Below are 19,638 nucleotides of genomic sequence, written 5' to 3'. Positions count from 1 at the left end.
TTCTAAAAAATTTTAGTGCAGATAGAATCTTCCAATTTCATTACCTATTGGATGTATAAAATTATAGGTTATGATTTAATATAAATTCCAACAACATCAGTTCACATATTTGAGACAAATTATATATAGCAATTCCAATAACATCAGTTCAAATATATAAGACAATTTATATATAATAATTTTGTATGATGAAAATCTAAATATTTAAAGAACTCAAGTCTTAGCCAACTTAATCTATATTTTAAATCGTGGAACATGAAAATGGTATAGAATAAACAAAAACTTATTCAACAGTGGGCCTATTCAATGAATTTCCAGGAAACATACTCATTTAGATTTACTATTATATAAACCCCAACGTGTAGTGCTGCTGCATGCCAATATCTGAGACTTATTGGGCATTGATTTAAGAGAGATGGAGTACTGGAAATTGGTGTGGTTATTTGTGCTTGCTTTCTTATTTGGAGGGTATCAAACTGAAGCGTGCTGGGAGATTGAGAAAGCTGCTCTCTTCCAACTCAAACCTTTCTTTCCACATTTTGACGATGTAGGTAATTCTTGGGTGGAGGGAAATTGTTGCCGATGGAATTGGGTTGAGTGCAGCACTTCCACTGGACGAGTCACCCGACTCTTCCTTGAGTATGGTTATGATAGATACAATAAGGATATCTATTCGGCTAGGTGGTATTTTAACCTCTCTTTGTTTTTTCCCTTTAAGGAATTGAAGAGTCTTAATTTGAGAGGCAACACAATTGCTGGTTTCATTCATAATCAAGGTTCATTCATCTCCATTCTCCACCTTATTATCTACAATATTTATTTGTTAATCACAAACTCCTATTTAAAAAGAATTTTTCAAAGGTTTTGGAAAATTATCATCCAAACTAGACAAACTAAAAACCCTCGACTGGAGTAACAATCAATTAAATTATAACACCATGTTAGCATCCTTAAGTCAATTTTTTATCACTAGAAGTCTTTAAATCTTAAAAGCAATTAATTCGCAAACTCAAATCCTACCAATGATAAAGTTCATATTATGTTATACATGAATTATAATATTATTGGATGATTATCAGGTACTAAGAGGTCATCAAAACTGAACAAGTTGAAGATTTTGGATTTAAGCGAAAACAAATTATTAGAGAAGAACATCCTACCATATCTTGCTGAGTTTACATCTCTAAAAATTTTACTTCTGGAGAATTGTGGATTACAAGGAAGCGTTGATATATTACGTAAGTTTGTTCATAAAATTTTATGCTTATATTGAGAAAACTTATGATCTTTAATAACTAGATAATATATATTATTGTGTTTTAACAGAACTCAATAATATAAAGAACTTAAAGGAGTTGTATCTAAGCAGTAATCAAATCGAAAGCCTCGGATCTTTATTCCAAAACGTAAGTCAACATAATTATCTCTACCATGTACAACATTTGAGTAGTTAAATCAAAATACTGTTTATCAAATTATCAATTACACTTTTACAGAAAGAACAATTGACGTTGGCGAAACTTGAGGTGTTGGATTTAAGTTATAATTATTTCAACAACAGCATATTTTCATCTCTTGCTGTGCTCCCATATCTGAAATCTTTGAACATTGAAAGTAATCATTTGATAGAATGGAGCTATATTCAAGGTAAGTATGCTTTAAAATACATACAATTATTAGTTTCTCATTATAAGTTTTAATTGTTTGTAATTTTCTCTACAGATTTAAATGTTTTGAGTAATTTAAAGAGACTGAACATGACTTATGACGGACTGAATGACTCTGTTCTATCTCAAGGTAATTTAACATGCTTTATTTTTTGGAAAAATATTACGAGCAAATTCTAATCAGATTCTAATTTCATTAGCTTTTTGCAAATTAATTTCAAATCACATAAGTAAGATCAAGACAAGACATGTCTTATAACATTTTATATGATGTTTGTATATAGATAATAAAAAAGAACTAAAGTTGATGAATCTAGAAGAGCTTAATTTGAGGGGGAATGTCTTCAACAGTAGCATATTGTCATCGCTGGGTAGCCTTTCAAATCTCAAGTCTTTGTCTTTATTCCATATATTCTCGATGGAGGGATCAATAGATGTTAGAGGTAAAATTGGTTTGCTCCCTCCTCTTCCCTATTGAAATATATCATCTTCAATATGCTTTAAATAGTAGAACATTGTTTTTGTTTTATTTTATCGATGAATATGAATATTCTCAGGGTTACCTGCATTGAAATACTTGGAGAAACTATATGTGAGCTGTCAATCTGAATATGGTACGTACTGCTAGAACAAAATTGTGTTTCTACAATTAATTTCTTAATTTGGTCCTAATATTCCTAAAATAAAAGGGTTTATTAATGGTATATACTTTATTTCATTTAATTTGTTTGTAACGCTTCTTCTTTCCATAAAAAAAAATTATTTCCAGTAGTAGCTGAACTTCAACTTCAATCATTGGACATATTCCCGTCATTAAAAACTCTTTCTTTGGAAATGTTTAGCTTGAAGGGGACAATAATTATTCAAAGTAAGTTATTTTCTAAATTACATCAAAAATATCATTTGCTCCTATGTAACAAATAAATAATATATATCTTTGCAACTATGTATATCAAGACATTCTTATATTTGTAATTTTTTTATAGGATGGCAAAATTTGACAAATTTGAAAGAACTGACCTTAAGAGATTTATCCCACACTTCCAGCATTATTCAAAATATTGGAACCCTCACTTCTCTTGAGGACTTGGTCATTGATGGTTGTGATATTGATGCTAGTCTCAACTTACATGGTACATTAATCATATCTTTTCATTTTTTTAAAATTTTTGTTTTAGCCAAAAACAAATTTATTGATAAAGAAATAAAATACTCCCAAAAGCCGTACATGAAGTACTCAATCACTCTCAAAACAATAAAATCTCTCACTTCAACGCTTGAAAATTAAAATAAAACCAATAATCGAAAGACTTTACACTTACAACACCAATGTGATAAATCACAATAACCTAAAAACACGAAGAAACTCAAAACCTAAAATACCATCACGAGATGAGTAATAAGTTTTCCTCACATCTGATTTTCCCATTAACAAAACATCCATGTCAAAATCATCCTCGTTACCAATGGTCTTGAGTTCAAGATGCCACAAGATCGTTATAAAATTTTCATCTATTAATTCAATTTAGGATAAATTATACCAACAATCACTCAACTTTGATATCAATAACAAAATAGTTACTCAACTTTCAAAAAATAACAAATTAGTACTACTAACCATTTCCCGTTACACACGTAACAAAAAAGTGACCTAGCATTTAACCGGCTTTTTGCTGTCATTTAACTGGCTAGTTGGAGGGTTTGCTGCCTAACTAGGCAATAGAAGAAGAAGAAGAAGAAGAAAAAGAATAAGAAGAGAAAAAAAAAGAACAAAAATATTTTTTTTACCCAAAAAATTCATTAACAAGAAATTTAAAAAACTTCCATTAACCCAGAAATTAAAACCCATAAGTCATCATTAACCCAATAAATTTCTTCTCTTCTTCTTCTCTTCTTCTTTTACTGTTTTGTTTGATTCCTAAATTGGATTTTCATAGTGGCAAGTTAACTGGTCACATCACCTGTCCTTTTAGGCTTGTAATGGAAAACGTTAATGCATGAAGGACTGATTTATCACTTTTTGATAACGTTAGTGATTTAATTATTATTTTTTAAAAGTTGAGTGACTGTTTTGTCATTAAAATTAAAATTGAGTCACTGTTGATGTAATTCACCTTTCAATTTATATCTTTTTATTAGTGGATTAACTAAACGTATGACATTCAATTAAGTAGTACATATGCTTTAAATTACACAAGTTTTCTATTACATAAGCTTTATAATGCGTCTTTGTACCACATTTCGAATTGTATTTTGGTCTTTTTACTAAAAATTAAATAAATTAGTTCTTGTACGTTAAATAAAGCAACAAAATAATTTCTCCATTAAAATTTTGCTATTAAATTTTTATTTTGCTATTTTATATATAAGACATAATAATAAATTTAGTCCTTAACTTTTACACAATTTTTAATTTAGCCTCTATCTTTTTTTAGAACAAATTGAGCTTCATACCTTTCATTGATGGGCCATTATTTTATTTTAAATTATTCCTTTAGGTTTTATATTTTACATTTTATTAATTTTAAAGAGCTTTTTTCATCATTTTTAGAATTATAATTTTCCATTTATATTATTTAGATTATTTATAATTTTAAAATTATTTGTTAATGTAATATATAATATAAAATTGTGTCACATCAATAATGAAATGTTTGAAGGTCAACTTGCTTATATAAAAGACTATAAGTTCAATAAAGGTGTAAAGGTTGAGGGTTAAATTTGTTATTATGCCTTTTATGTAGAACACCAAAATAAGCAATTAACATTAATTTGCTCATTCATTTAACGGAAAGGGACAAATTTACCCCTTTTTTCAGTAAAAGTACCAAAATAAAATTTAAGATATAGTATAAGGACTAATATGATACTTTTACCCTTTGTAATGTTAAAATAGTGTTCAACTATTTAATTCATATGCTAATATGTTCGCAGGTTTTTGTGAATTGAGGCAGCTACAAACGCTCACCATCTCGAACACTAATTGGAATGCTAGTTTGCCTGAGTGCTTCTCTGAACTCACATCCCTCAAGTATTTAGATCTTTCTTCTAATAATTTTTTTGGAAATATATCTATATTTAATAATCTAATATCACTCGAGTATTTAGATCTCTCTTCCAATAACTTTTTCGAAAATATATTTGTGTTTAAGAATCTAATATCACTTGAGTATTTAGATCTCTCTTCCAATAAATTTTTTGGAGATATATCTCTTCTTAAGAGTCTAACATCCCTCCAAGAGTTAAGGCTTTCGAACAATAATATTGAGATCCTAAGTTCATTGGCTCCGTTGTTCAACCTTTCAAAACTCCAAAATATATATGCAGACAACAACATGATATATAATGCTGAAACAGAGATGCATTCTTTAGACACCCCAACATTCCAATTGAGATCTATCACTTTATCTTGTTGCGGAGATGGTGGATCATTTCCTCACTCTCTCAATCATCAACATGACTTGGAACATGTTGATCTCTCTAACATCAATTTCAAGGGATATCAGTTCCCAAACTGGTTGTTGGAAAACAACAAGAAATTAAAGGAACTACATCTTGCCAATAGCTCTCTATCGGGACATTTTCAGCTACCACCGACTTCTCGTAGGGGTTTATTATATTTGGATGTTTCCAATAATTCCCTCGATGGCAACATCCCAAATGAAATCGGAGCAAAACTACCATCATTAAAGCTTCTCAACATGTCGATAAATTTTTTTGGTGGTATTATTCCGATTTCGATTGGTGGTATGATTTTCCTTCAATTTTTGGACTTGTCCAACAATAAACTGAGTGGTGGAATACCGAGGCACTTGCCCATGGGGTTGGTATTATTCGATGTTAGCAATAACCAACTCTTTGGTGATATACCAAGCTCCATGGAGAATCTGTCACTTATGTTAACACTGGATTTAAGCAATAACACACTTTTCGGTGGGATACCGAGGTGGATGGGAAAGATGTCAAATTTGCACGAACTTGTGATGGCAAATAATCATTTTGAAGGTCCAATCCCCATGGAACTTTGCAATCTCAACTATAGTCTTCAATTTTTGGACCTTTCGGCTAACAACATATCAGGAAGTTTGCCATCTTGCTTCATCTTTTCAAGGCTCACTCATGTTTATTTATCAAGAAACAAGCTAAAAGGGCCTATCACCAGTTTTTTAAACAGCAATTATTTGGTGACATTGGATCTTAGCAACAACCACTTAACTGGAAACATTCCAAATTGGATTGGCACCCTTTCTACGTTGGTTTATCTTCTCCTAGATAACAATCACTTTGAAGGTGGGATTCCGGTTCAATTATGCAAGTTAAATCGATTAAGGTTGATTGATGTTTCTAACAACAATCTTTCTGGTACAATTCCTCCTTGCTTGATGAATTCAATATCGAATGACAGCTCCCATGCTTATTATTCCGACTATGATTACAACGGTTACATCGGATCTTTCTCTGCTGATGTGCCGGTAGAGGTCACCATGAAAAGCATATCCTACTTTTATAGGGGAAGAGTCCTCACTTACCTGTCTGGAATTGATCTCTCTTGCAACAAGTTGACTGGTGAGATTCCCCTCCAATTCCAGACCTTTCGATACATCATCGTTTTGAATTTTTCTCACAACAGTTTGATAGGACCAATCCCTCCAGCACTTTCTTACTTATCCCGAATTGAGAGTCTGGATCTTTCTCACAACCACTTGAGCGGGAATATTCCTTCCCAACTTGTGGGGTTACATTTTTTGTCCTTTTTCAGTGTGGCATACAATAATTTATCAGGAACTACACCTCAAAGGACCGGACAATTTGCAACATTTGAAGAAAGCAGTTACGTGGGGAATCCTTTCCTCTGTGGTGAACCATTGCCAAAGAATTGCTCAACAGATGGATCATCTTCATCGATGCGGAGGAATGCAACTGACGAGGGTTTCCTTGACATTAAAGTCTTTTATGCAAGTTTTGTTGGGTCGTACATTGTGATGCCACTGTGTATTGCCATTGTGTTGTACATTAATCCTTACTGGAGACAAGCTTGGTTCTATCATGTAGAAGCAGCCACCATGTCCTGCTACTATTTTGTGCTCGACAATACTCTGCCTAAACGATTCCGTTAAGGAACCATTTAGCCTAGCCATGCTCACACCTTCACCTTTTCTTTGTCAATGTCATCTTTGATTTAGTGGTTTGTCATCTTCTCAATAAAAGCTTTTTATGCATCTTTCTTATTTGGCTAGTTTCAATGAAGTGGCTCATGATTTCTATTCTATATATATAAAAAAACTGTTCCAATTCACTTACTGTCTTCTTTGCTAGGATTGTCTCACTTATAATCTGACATTGTAAAGAAAAGTTATAATATTGTACATAGTCACAAATCTTGATTGTTGATGTAATTTAATTTATACTGTTAGATTCAAAGGAGCTTAACTATAAATAGATGTCTTCCTTTGGTATATAATCACTCAGTTGTAAAAGTAATAGAATAATTTTGAGAGCATTTATTCAAACATTTGGTATGTTATTTTCTACAATTTTTCTATTCGTTCGTAACTTCTTTTTCTTTTGAATTTGCTCCTACTTTACTTTGGTGCCTTAAATGATTTCGGCAAGAATTCTTATTTTCAAGAACAGGTTGACATAGACAAGATTCGAACCTAAGAAATCGCACATTACCAAAATTCATCTATAATTTTAAGATTTATTCCTTTTAATTATTGTTTCACTTATTAGTTTTAACATTTTTTTAGTAATCAATTTGTATTTTTCTTCATTCCATTTATGAAAATTATAAAAATAAAAAATATTTAATATATTTAATTGATATACACAATCAATTTGTAGGATAAAAATTAAAATAAATTATTAACCCCTCATCAAGAAATCAAGAAATCAAGAAATCAATAATCCTCAACAGCATTCATTTTAGTGAAGCATAGGTTCTATTGGTATCGTATGAATACATTTATCAAGATTAAAATCTTAAAATAATATTTCAACTACTTTACGTTTTAAAAAAAAATATTTCTTATTTTATTTTTATTTGTATTTAAGAAAAAATTTTCTTTTAAGGGAAATATTAAATTTATGTTATAATTTAAAGAATTTGTTTAAATATTTTGTGTTTACATTAAATATGGATTAAATTTGAAATCAATAGGATTGAATACTTAAATAAAGGATAAAATTTTATCAAAATTATATAATTTCAAGATATATTATATATATTTTTAAAGGTAAATTCATTAATTCATCCAATAAATGGAACCATACAATTCAGAGAGAAAATATTAATTCGTCGTAGATAATGAAGAACAAGCTCCACCAACACAACAAATGCTTTAGCCTCAGCATCAATAGAACATTATGACACATTATCATTGACTTTGTCACAACTCAAGCACTTAATACAATAATGAAATCAACTCCAGATGATCCAAAGTGGCGAGTAAAAATCGATAAAAAAATCGAGTATTGTTGAAAAAGATAGTTAAATATCGTAAAAAGTAAACCGTAAATCGAATATTTATAATAAAAAATTAAAAATATTATTTAAGAATCAATCAACTTATTACTACTCAATAAATGATAATTATAATTAATAAGATTTATTATCTACCCATGCTGAATTTATGGCTATTCAATTTGTTGTTTGGTTAAATTTGGAATTGTATAAATATTAAATTTATACATAAATTTTAATTTAATGTGTAATTTAATATATGAATTTTGATTTAGTGTATTTATACACAAGAAATTTGAATTATGGTACACATGTATACATAAAGCTTTGATTTGATTCAATTGTACACATTTAAAGAAATGGATACATATATTTATTTTCATATTGGAATAATATAATTGTTTGTGTATGCAATATACCAACGAAAAATTATGTCAATTTGATACTGTCGTAAGTGATTTGTAAAAAAATGAATCAGTTTAAAATTTTATGTATATATAAAAGCCCACGAAATCAAAGTTCGTGTATAGTTTTTATATTTATCCCATTTAGAATAGAATAATTTAAATTTTTATATATGGGGTAAAGTTCTGCCAGCGTTGTTTTCTCATTTATAACACTCAAATTTAAGATCTTATTTAAGGGTTATCAAACTTCTTTTTTTTTGGGGGGTATCTTCCATTTTAGTTTTACAGTTCATGTTCGGAGATTGTGACTGCCCTTATCAATAATATTGTCTCTAAATTTTGAACATACATTCTCTATTTAAAAATACAATGTATATTAAAACTATACCTAACACTTGTTGGTCCAACTTCTTATCATTGAAAGGCAATATTTAATGTTGAATTTATGGTGATTCCAAGGGGGCTTGTAGGTAAGTATGAGCAAAACTCGATTTGATTCAAAAAAATCGAAAATAAAATTTGAATTTCAAGTTTACTAAATCGAGTTATTCGAATTATTTGAGTTATTCAAGTCAACTCGAATAAGTAATTTGAGTTTCGAGTTCAACTCGAATTGAACTTTGCAATTGGAATAATTAGAATAAATCAAATAATAGATTGGTGTAAATATTTCTTTGTTCCTTTCCAATTTTGAAAATGAGCAAATTTGTCTCTCTCAACAAAAATTACAAAAAAAATTCAAAATAATTTTCAAAAATTCAAAATATTTATAAAAATTTCAAAATTTATATTTTTAAAAAAATTATAAAGAATATATAAAGAAAGTTAAATTTTTAAAAATAGGATTCATCAACTCAATAAACTCGAAACCAAACACTCACCCATATTAATAGGGACTCCAGCCCTCCCTAAAATGAAAAAATTTCCATTTAGTTATAGGTTATAAAATTTTAAATTAGTAATGATAGAATTGCACTTTGTTCTCCATAAATGATAGAAAATTGATTTAATCTTTTAAAATTTTAAAAAATATAGGCTATTAAAATGGTAAAATTACATTTTTAATATTATAAAAATATACAATTTAATTCCGGCCCAAAAAAAATTCTAACTTCACACTTATTTAAAGGATTCAATTTGAATGACGACAAATTTAGATAAGTTTTTTAAAAATTCAATCTAATAAGATAACTTAAACTTTTGTTTAAATCTATGTAAATGAATAATTCATAAAATTTTGTTTAAATCTATGTAAATGAATAATTCAAACTCATTCTCGTACAACCATAAATTTACCTGCTATTGAAGAAACCATAAACTAATGAAACAATCAGGTTACCCTTTTATTAAATGGTACAATTACAATTTTGATCTCCTACAAATATTAATAATTTAATTTAATCATTTTTAATCTCTTTTAAAAATTAAAATCTTAATTTAAGCTATTTTAATACACAACTTTTAGCTTTAACCCTCCAATTTTTTAATTTTATTTTCATACCCCCATCACAAAATTTCCTATTGGACCCATTTAGTGGTATACCCCTTTTTTAGGGTCAATCCTATCTACAACAATATTCATAGGTCCCACAAAAAAAAACCATCATATTCTTCTTTTCTCCTCTAATTTCTAATATTGCAAAGGTATACTACTTTTTTCTTTACCTTTTCTGAATAATGGACATTAACCTTCACAAATTCTTCGGAAAAATTATTATGTGTTTTTATAAGTTTCTCTCTCGAAAAGATTAATTTATCTATCTATATGATACGATATCTGGATGTGATATTCTAAATAGACCCTATACATGTCAACACATATCATATTTTAAGATTAACACGTGTTCTTTAGGTGTGGGTTCGTTTACATGATGATGCGAATCCACCACATGCAAACTCATATTGGCGAACTATACCGTCTTGGATTGATTCCAATTGAGTAATCGAATAGCGGATTGAAAATAACGAATATCATAATTAATCAAATAGTAAATATTCTCTATTTGAGATGAATAAATTATTAATTTTAAATAACCCAAGAACAAAGAAAAGAAAGAAAGAAAGGACTTATTGATGATTATTTAAGTTAGAAAAATTGTGTAGCAATGAAATGAAATTACTTTTTCTGCTTCACTATTGACTAAAAAGGATGGTTGAGAATTTTTACACTTTTCGTCAAATCAAAAAATTTTCCCCCCACAACAGCATTCATCGTAGCACTAACAACAGCCATTAAGTGCTCCATGAACTGTATAATTGAGGTAAGAGTGAGCTTCACGGCCAGAGTTTGCTTACTTTTCCACAAAGAAAAATTTGCAGGAAAGCACTAAGAAATTTGACTGTATTTTTCCACAAAGAAAGATTTGCAGGAATTTGACTGTATTTCCAAAAAGAATGTTTCCACAAAGAAATATTTGCAGAAATTTGAGTGTATTTCCACAAAGAAAGATTTGCAGGAAAGTACTAACAAATTTGAGTGTATGCAAATATTTAATATCTATTAACTAAATGTTATAAATAAGGTTAAGTAAATTTAATTCTACAAAAACTAAAGCATAAGTCTTTCTAGAATATGAGTCCAGCTACCTGCATCCCAGTGCTCTGGTTTTATTATCCAAGTAATTATTTAGCAATAAAAAGAGGCGAAAAGATAATTAATCCAACAGTGGGCCTATTCAATGAATTTCCAGGAAACTCACTTAGATTTACGATTATATAAACCCCAAAGGTGTGGTGGTGCTGCATGCCAATATCTGAGAGTGAGTGGGCATTGTTTTAAGAGAGATGGAGTACTGGAAATTGGTGTGGGTGTTTGTGGTTGCTTTCTTATTTGGAGGGTATCAAAGTGAAGGGTGCTGGGAGATTGAGAAAGCTGCTCTCTTCCAACTCAAACCTTTCTTTCCTCTTGTTAACGGTGAAGGGATTTCTTGGGGGAAGGGAAATTGTTGCCGATGGGATTGGGTTGAGTGCAGCACTTCCAGTGGACGAGTCACCCGACTCTTCCTTGAGAATAGTTGTGATTTAGAGAAGAAGGATATCAATCTGGGATGGTATCTCAACATCTCTTTGTTTCTTCCCTTCGAAGAATTGAAGAGTCTTAATTTAGGAGGCAACAACATTGTTGGTTTCATTCACAATCAAGGTTCATCCATCTTCACCTTATTATCCGCAACCTTTATTTGTTAATCACGAACTTCTATTTAAAAGGGATTTAATTCTTATAAGTTTTATCACTGAAGTTTTAAATCTTCAAAGCAATTAATTCACAGACTCAAATCTAAAGTTAATATAAGTAGTGACTACATTAATATTTAATTTTATAATATTATTGGATGACTATCAGGCATTAAGAGGTTGAAGTTGGAGATTTTGGATTTAAGCGACAACATATTATCAGGAAACAACATCTTATCACATTTTACTGAGTTTACATCTCTAAAAACTTTATTTCTCAAGAATTGTGGATTACAAGGAAGCATCGATATCTTAAGTAAGGTTACTCGTAAAGTTTCATGCTTATGTTGAGAAAACTTTTTTTTTTAATAACTAGATGATATATATTATTGTGCTTTAACAGAACTGGATAATTTAAAGAACTTAAAGGAGTTGTATCTAAACAATAATAAAATCGTGAGCCTCCAAAGCGTAAGTGGACATAATTATGTTTAACATATACAACATTTGAGTAGTAAAATGAAAATACAGTTTATGCAATTATCAATTACACTTCTACAGAAAAGACAATCGAGGTTGACCAAACTTGAGGTGCTGGATTTAAGTTCTAATTATTTCAACAGCAGCAAATTTTCATCTCTCGCCGTCCTCCCGCATTTGAAATCTTTGAATATAGAAAGAAACCATTTGACAGAGTGGAGCTATATTCGAGGCAAGTATGCTTTAAAATATATACATCTCTTAGTTTCTCATTACAAGTTTTAATTTTTTGTTATTTTCTCTACAGATTTAAATGTTTTGAGTAATTTAAAGATACTGAACATAAGTTATGAGGGAAACAATAACTCTGCTCCATCTCAAGGTAATTTAACAATTTTTTTTTTGGAAAAATATATAATATATGAAAAAGAATTATCTTTAAATACTATTTACAAGCAAATACTAAGCAGATTATTATTTCATTAGCTTTTTACAAATTAGGTTCAAATCACATAAGTAAGACCAGGACAAGAAATGTCTTATATCATTTTATATGGTGTTTGTACAGATAATAAAAGGGAACTAAAGTTGATGAGTCTAGAAGAGCTTAATTTGTGGGGGAATGTCTTCAACAGTTACATATTGTCATCGCTGGGTACCCTTTCAAATCTCAAGTCTTTGTCTTTATATGTGGATATGCGATGGAGGGATCAATAGGTAAAATCGGTTTGCTCCCTCTCCTCCTCTTCCCAGTACAGCATTGTTTTTCTTTTAAAAAAAAATTTATCTATGAATATTGTTCTCAGGGTTACCTGCTTTGAAAAATTTGGAGAAACTGGATTTAGGGTGTGGTTATGAAAATGGTACGTATTACTAGAACAAATTTGTGTTTCAATAATTAATTTGTTAATTTTGTCCTAATACTTTTAAAAAAAGTTTATTAATGCTATATACTTTATTTTATTTTATTTGTTTGCAACGTTTCTGCTCTCCATCAAAAAATCTTCTGTGGTAGTTAACCTTCAACTTCAATCATTGGACATATTCCCGTCATTGAAGACTCTTTCCTTAGAAAACTTTAGTTTGAAGGGGACAATAATTATCCAAAGTAAGTTATTTTTTAGATTACCTAAAAAATATATATTAGAATATTTATACAACTTACCTGAAATATGTGAACTTGCGTTTATGTATTTCATAACATACTCATATTTACAAGTTTTTTTTTATAGGATGGCAAAATTTAACAAATTTGAAAGAATTGACCTTAAGGGTTTTATCATGCACTTCTAACGTTATTCAAGATATTGGAACCCTTACTTCTCTTGAGGACTTGGTCATTGATGGTTGTGATGTTGATGATAATCTCAACTTACATGGTACATTTATTACATCTTTTTCAATTTTAGTTTTTTTTTCTTTTTATTTTAGCCAAAAATAAATTTATTGATAAAGAAGTAGAATACCCCCAAAGCTGTACATGAAATACTCGATCATCAAAAAACTTGATTTCAACGTTTGAAAAATTAAAATAAAACCAATAACCCAAAGAAATTACACTTATAACACCAACATAATAAAGCACAATAATCTAAAATCACAAAGAAACACAAAACATAAAATATCATCACACATTGAGTAATAAGTTTTGATCGCATATAATATTCCCATTGACAAAACGTCCTTGTTAAAGTCATCCTCGTTACATTATAATTTTTTCATCAATTTATTTCTTTTTATTAATGGATTAACTAAATATATACCATTCAATTAAGCAGTACATATGCTTTAAATAATACTAGGTTTCTATTACATAACCTTTATAATGTGTAAAAGCAACACAACAATCACTGTATCATACTTCATATTGCACTTTGATCTCTCTATTAGATAATGAATAAATTGATCCTTGTACATTAGATGAAGCAACAAAATAGTCCCTTCCATTAAAATTGTGCTATTAAATTATTATTTTGTTGTTTTATATATAAAGCATAATAATAAATTTAGCCATTAATCTTTACATATTTTTCAATTTGACCCCTACTCTTTTATTTAGAGCAAATTGAGCTCCAAGCCTTTCATTATTGATGTGTCATTATTTTGTTATTTATATCACATCAACATATAAGTTTAAAATTATAAAAAATTTCAGTAAAGTATAAATAAAAATTATAATTCCAAAAATTATGAATTGAATCTCTTCAAAATTAAAAATAAATAAATAATAAACATAAATAATTCTAAATGTCTAAAAGCTTTTCAAACACTCAATAAAAATCTAGAATTATAGAAGTTTTTCAAACAATATTCAATAAAAATAAATATTTTTTTTAGAAATACAAAAGAACTTAAAGTATTAAAAAAAGAGCAAAAAATAATTATTTTACTACAAGTACTTTGAAAAATCAATATATAAGAGTAATGTGATAATTAAAGATTAGCTATAAATTTTACATGTATGCAGGGGAGAATATTCTAGGGGCCTAGCAGCACTTGCTCCCCTAAAATAAAAAATTTTCTATTTTGACCTTTTAAATTTTTTAAAATTTTAAATTAGTGAAAGTAAAATTATACTTTTAACTCCCTTAAAATGATAAAATTTTAATTTAATTATTTAAAAATTACATTTTCAATATTTTTCGCTAAGAATAAAGTATTTCGGTTCCATTGCCAATTTAAAATGAGTATTTAATAAAAAAATGAAAATTAAAGAGGACCCCAAAAATACCCATCACCAATCAGCGGTGTTTTGTTTCAATCTTTGATATTGGTCTTTATTTATTTATCTAATGACATTTTTAATTTTTTAAAAAAATTATGAAAAACATAAAAAAATTATTTAAAATTTAAATTAATCATTAAACTTTTAGACATTTTAATTTAAACTGAAAATTAAAGTGTTGTTACAATTAGATGCTTTTATCATTATACTATAACTTTTATATATATAATTTACATTTTATTAATTTTTTGAAGAACTTTTTTAATTATTTTTTAAAATTATAAAATTTTATTTATTTTTTAAAATTATTTATTGATGTAGTATATAATATAAAATTATGTCACATCAACACTGGAACATTTGAAGGTCAACTTACTTATATAAAATAGTAGAGGCCAAATTGAATAAAGGTATAAAAGTTGAAGGCTAAATTTGTTAGTATGCCTATAGTACACCAAAATAAGCATTAATATCATAATTTTAATAAAAGGACTATTTTGCTCACTCATTTAATATACAGTATTAATTTATTTATTTATTTAATAAAAATACCAAAATACAATCTAGAATATAATATAAAGACTAATATGATACTTTTACACTTTATAATGTTAGAATAGTGTTACGTTTGCAGGTTTTTGTGAATTGAGGAAGCTACAAACGCTGGCCATCATCAACAGTTACTGGAATACTAGTTTGCCTGAGTGCTTCTCTGAACTCACATCCCTCAAGTATTTAGATATCTCTTACAATAATTTTTCTGGAAATATATCCATGTTTAAGAATCTAACGTTACTAGAGTATTTAGATATCTCTTCCAACAGTTTTTTTGGAGATATATATATGCTTAAAAATTTAAAGTCGCTCGAGTATTTAGATCTCTCTTCCAATAAATTTTCTGGAGATATATCTCATTTTATGAATCTAACATCCCTCCGAGGGTTATGGCTTTCGAACAATAACATTGAGATCCCAAGTTCATTGGCTCCGTTGTTCAACCTTTCAAAGCTCCAAAAATTATATGCAGACAACAACATGATATATAATGCTGAAACTGAGATGCATTCTATAGACACCCCAACATTCCAATTGAGATCTATCAGTTTATCTTGTTGCGGAGATGGTGGATCATTTCCTCAATCTCTCAATCATCAACATGACTTGCGAGATGTTGATCTCTCTAACATCAATTTCAATGGAGATCAGTTCCCAAACTGGTTGTTAGAAAACAACAAGAAATTAGAGGCACTATATCTAGTCAATAGCTCTCTATCGGGACATTTTCACCTACCATCGACTTCTCGTAGGGGTTTATCACGGTTGGATGTTTCCAGTAATTCCCTCGATGGCAACATCCCAAATGAAATCGGAGCAAAACTACCATCATTGTTGGTTCTCAACATGTCGAATAACTTTTTTGGCGGTGGTATTCCGATTTCGATTGGTGATATGATTTCCCTTCAGATATTGGACTTCTCCAACAATAAATTGAGTGGTGGAATATCGAGGCACTTGCCCATGGGGTTGTTAATATTCGATGTTAGCAATAACCAACTCTTTGGTGATATACCAAGCTCTATGGAGAATATGTCACTTATGTTAACACTGGATTTAAGCAATAACACACTTTTCGGTGGGATACCGAGGTGGATGGGAAAGATGTCAAATTTGCACGAACTTGTGATGGCAAATAATCATTTTGAAGGTCCAATCCCCATGGAACTTTGCAAACTCAACTATACTCTTAAATTTTTGGACCTTTCGGCCAACAACATATCGGAAAGTTTGCCATCTTGCTTCAGCTTTTCTAGGCTTACTCATGTTTATTTATCAAGAAACAAGCTAAAAGGAGCGATCACCAGTTTTTTTAACAGCAATTATTTGGTGACATTGGATCTTAGCAACAACCACTTAACTGGAAATATTCCAAATTGGATTGGCACCCTTTCTACGTTGGTTTATCTTCTCCTAGATAACAACCACTTTGAAGGTGGGATTCCGGTTCAATTATGCAAGTTAAATCGGTTAAGGTTGATTGATGTTTCTAACAACAATCTTTCTGGTACAATTCCTCCTTGCTTGATGAATACAATATCGAATGTTACCTCCCGTGCTAATTATGATGACAGTGGTTACGACGGTTCCATTGGATATTTCTCTGTTGATGTGCCGATAAAGTTCACCATGAAAAGCATATCCTACTTTTATAAGGCAACAGTCCTCACTTACCTGTCTGGAATTGATCTCTCTTGCAACAAGTTGACTGGTGAGATTCCCCACCAATTCCAATACCTTCGAGACATCATCGTTTTGAATTTTTCTCACAACAGTTTGATAGGACCAATCCCTCCAGCACTTGCCGACTTATCCCAAATTGAGAGTCTGGATCTTTCTCACAACAACTTGAGCGGAAATATCCCTTCCCGTCTTTTGGGGTTACATTTTTTGTCCTTTTTCAGTGTAGCATACAATAATTTATCTGGAACTACACCTCGAAGGACCGGACAATTTGCAACATTTGAAGAAAGCAGTTACGTGGGGAATCATTTCCTTTGTGGCGAACCATTGCCAAAGAATTGCTCCACAAACGGATCATCTTCATCGATGTCGAAAAATACAACTGACAAGGGTTTCATTGACATGAAAGTCTTTTACGCAAGTTTTGTTGGGTCGTACATTGTGATGCCACTGTGTATTGCCATGGTGTTGTACATTAATCCTCACTGGAGACAAGCATGGTTCTATCACGTAGAAGCAGCCACCATGTCCTGCTATTATTTTGTGCTCGACCATATTCTGCCTAAACGATTCCGTTAAGGAACCATTTAGCCAAGCCATGCTCACTCATTCACCTTTTTTTTTTGTCGATGTCATACTTGATTTAGTGGCTTGTCATGCTCTCAATAAAAGCTTTTTATGTATCTTTCTTATTTGGCTAGTTTCAATGAAGTGGCTCATGATTTCTATTCTGTACAAAAGAAAACACACTTGAAGTTTAACTAGTCATAATATTATCTTTGACATGGTAAAGACAAGTTGCAATCCTTGCAATCTTTTCTTCTTCTTCTTTTTTGAGACAATTCATCCAAACTCTAATATTTTTGACAGATGCATGTCAGATCTTCAAATTCTTAAATTGTTATCTTTGTTAATGTTAGGATTTGGACCCGATTAAGCAACAAACAAGAAAATAGTGGAATAAATTGAGAAATTGAACACACAAATTTAACGTGGAAAAACCCCTCCAAAGAGGATAAAAAACCACGGGCAAAGATAATTTTACTATAATGGCAAAAGAACGAAGAGTACAAAAAGATGGAAATAAAAACTAAACCCTAAAAACTCGAAAACAAAGAACCCACAAAACGTAAATACAAAATTCTTTAAATGTGTTATGAGTTCTAATCTTTAATGGGCATATTTTCTAAGGTTATAAAAGAGCCTATTTATAGGCTAAATTCATAGATCAAATAATAATAAAATAATCTAAACTAATCAGTGTTTGATTGAAACAAGTAAACAGAGTTTAACTGAAAGATTATTTTTCAAATTTGACTGAAAATAGGAGTCATATTTAACAAATCTCCACATTGACTCATATTTCTACAACGTCATCTTTGCCAAAGCCCGTCACGAGCCTATCTTGAACTATGCAGGGAATTAACTGAGTCGAATTTGTGCTTAGAAACTGGAAGACTTCTAGCCTTCGACTTGTACACTGCCAAATCAAAACTAACCCGGGTCTGATTTTCACGAACACAGTGTCTTAACTTTTCAAAACTTGCATCCAAAAGAGAACCTCTCTTCAAAGAAATAGTCAAATTAGCACCAGCTACATCTTCCTCGTTACTCTCAGCAGCTTTTGTATTTCGCAGTTTATAACAATCTGCTTTGACGTGACCTAACTTTTTACAATAGCGACACCTTTTATCTCGTTTCTTTGATGCTACCAAAATGGAAGCTTGCCTATCTGTCTTGCTATCCAAATGAAGCTCATTGTCGAGTTTGTCTCTACTCAACAAATGACCCTTCACATCTTCTAACGAGAGTTTGTCTCTGCCATAAATCAGGGTCTCCCTGAAAGACTTGTATAAAGGGGGTAAAGAGCACAATAATAGCATAGCCTGATCTTCATCGTCAATATGAACCTCAACATTCTTTAAATCATTTAAAAGAGTAATAAATTGACTGATGTGATCTCTAAGAAGCTCACCTTCGTTCATGCGAAACGTAAATAGACGTTGTTTCAACACTAAACGATTAGTCAGAGACTTAGCCGCATAAAGAGTTTCTAACCTTTTCCACAAAGCGGATGAGGTCTTCTCCATCAATACCTCCTACAATACCGTATTCGCGAGGCATAACTGGATTGCAGACAAAGCCTTTTCATCAAGCTCTTCCCATCCTATTTTATTTAGATTGTTAGGCTTTTTCCCAGTAACAATCTTTTTCAAACCGGATTGAACTAGGATTGCCATCATCCGAACTTGCCACAGATTGAAATTTGTCTCACCATCGAACTTCTCAATTTCAAACCTTGTTGTTACCATCTTTGAATGGACTGATCAATGAAAATTGAACTAGCTCTGATACCACTTGTTAGGATTTCGACCCGATTAAGCAACAAACAAGAAAATAGCGGAATAAATTGAGAAATTGAACACACAAATTTAACGTGGAAAAACCCCTTCAAAGAGGATAAAAAACCACGGGCAAAGATAA

General features: G+C 30.3%; 3 protein-coding genes across 5 annotated transcripts; all 3 read left to right on the top strand.

The window, feature by feature from the left end:
- Positions 1-253: 253 nt before the first annotated feature.
- On the top strand, positions 254-6,910 carry LOC121212600 (receptor-like protein 13). 2 transcript variants are annotated; one of them, XM_041085703.1, is made up of 10 exons: positions 254-776; positions 1,080-1,238; positions 1,327-1,406; positions 1,497-1,647; positions 1,723-1,797; positions 1,952-2,110; positions 2,225-2,281; positions 2,440-2,535; positions 2,654-2,800; positions 4,602-6,910. In XM_041085703.1, exons 1-10 carry the CDS (start codon positions 416-418, stop codon positions 6,782-6,784), a joined length of 3,468 nt encoding a protein of 1,155 aa, XP_040941637.1. In that variant the 5' UTR covers positions 254-415; the 3' UTR covers positions 6,785-6,910. The 2 variants fall into 2 exon arrangements, with proteins under 2 accessions (XP_040941637.1, XP_040941636.1); XM_041085702.1 differs by having other exon boundaries at positions 2,437-2,535.
- A 4,282-nt stretch (positions 6,911-11,192) lies between these two features.
- Positions 11,193-12,412, top strand: LOC121202857 (receptor-like protein 9a). The gene is made up of 3 exons (XM_041085701.1): positions 11,193-11,679; positions 11,881-12,027; positions 12,273-12,412. The coding sequence occupies exons 1-3, from the start codon at positions 11,322-11,324 to the stop codon at positions 12,299-12,301; spliced, it is 534 nt and encodes a 177-aa protein (XP_040941635.1). The 5' UTR covers positions 11,193-11,321; the 3' UTR covers positions 12,302-12,412.
- A 118-nt stretch (positions 12,413-12,530) lies between these two features.
- On the top strand, positions 12,531-17,846 carry LOC107943340 (receptor like protein 21). 2 transcript variants are annotated; one of them, XM_016877085.2, is made up of 6 exons: positions 12,531-12,573; positions 12,760-12,908; positions 12,998-13,054; positions 13,207-13,299; positions 13,424-13,570; positions 15,551-17,846. In XM_016877085.2, the coding sequence occupies exons 2-6, from the start codon at positions 12,893-12,895 to the stop codon at positions 17,731-17,733; spliced, it is 2,496 nt and encodes an 831-aa protein (XP_016732574.2). In that variant the 5' UTR covers positions 12,531-12,573; positions 12,760-12,892; the 3' UTR covers positions 17,734-17,846. The 2 variants fall into 2 exon arrangements, with proteins under 2 accessions (XP_016732574.2, XP_016732576.2); XM_016877087.2 differs by lacking the exons at positions 13,207-13,299; positions 13,424-13,570.
- Positions 17,847-19,638: the final 1,792 nt, after the last annotated feature.

Source organism: Gossypium hirsutum, chromosome A13 (assembly GCF_007990345.1).
Source record: "Gossypium hirsutum isolate 1008001.06 chromosome A13, Gossypium_hirsutum_v2.1, whole genome shotgun sequence".
NCBI lineage: Eukaryota > Viridiplantae > Streptophyta > Magnoliopsida > Malvales > Malvaceae > Gossypium > Gossypium hirsutum.
Note: the sequence above shows the minus strand (reverse complement) of the source record. Positions and strands in the feature narration are given on the sequence as shown.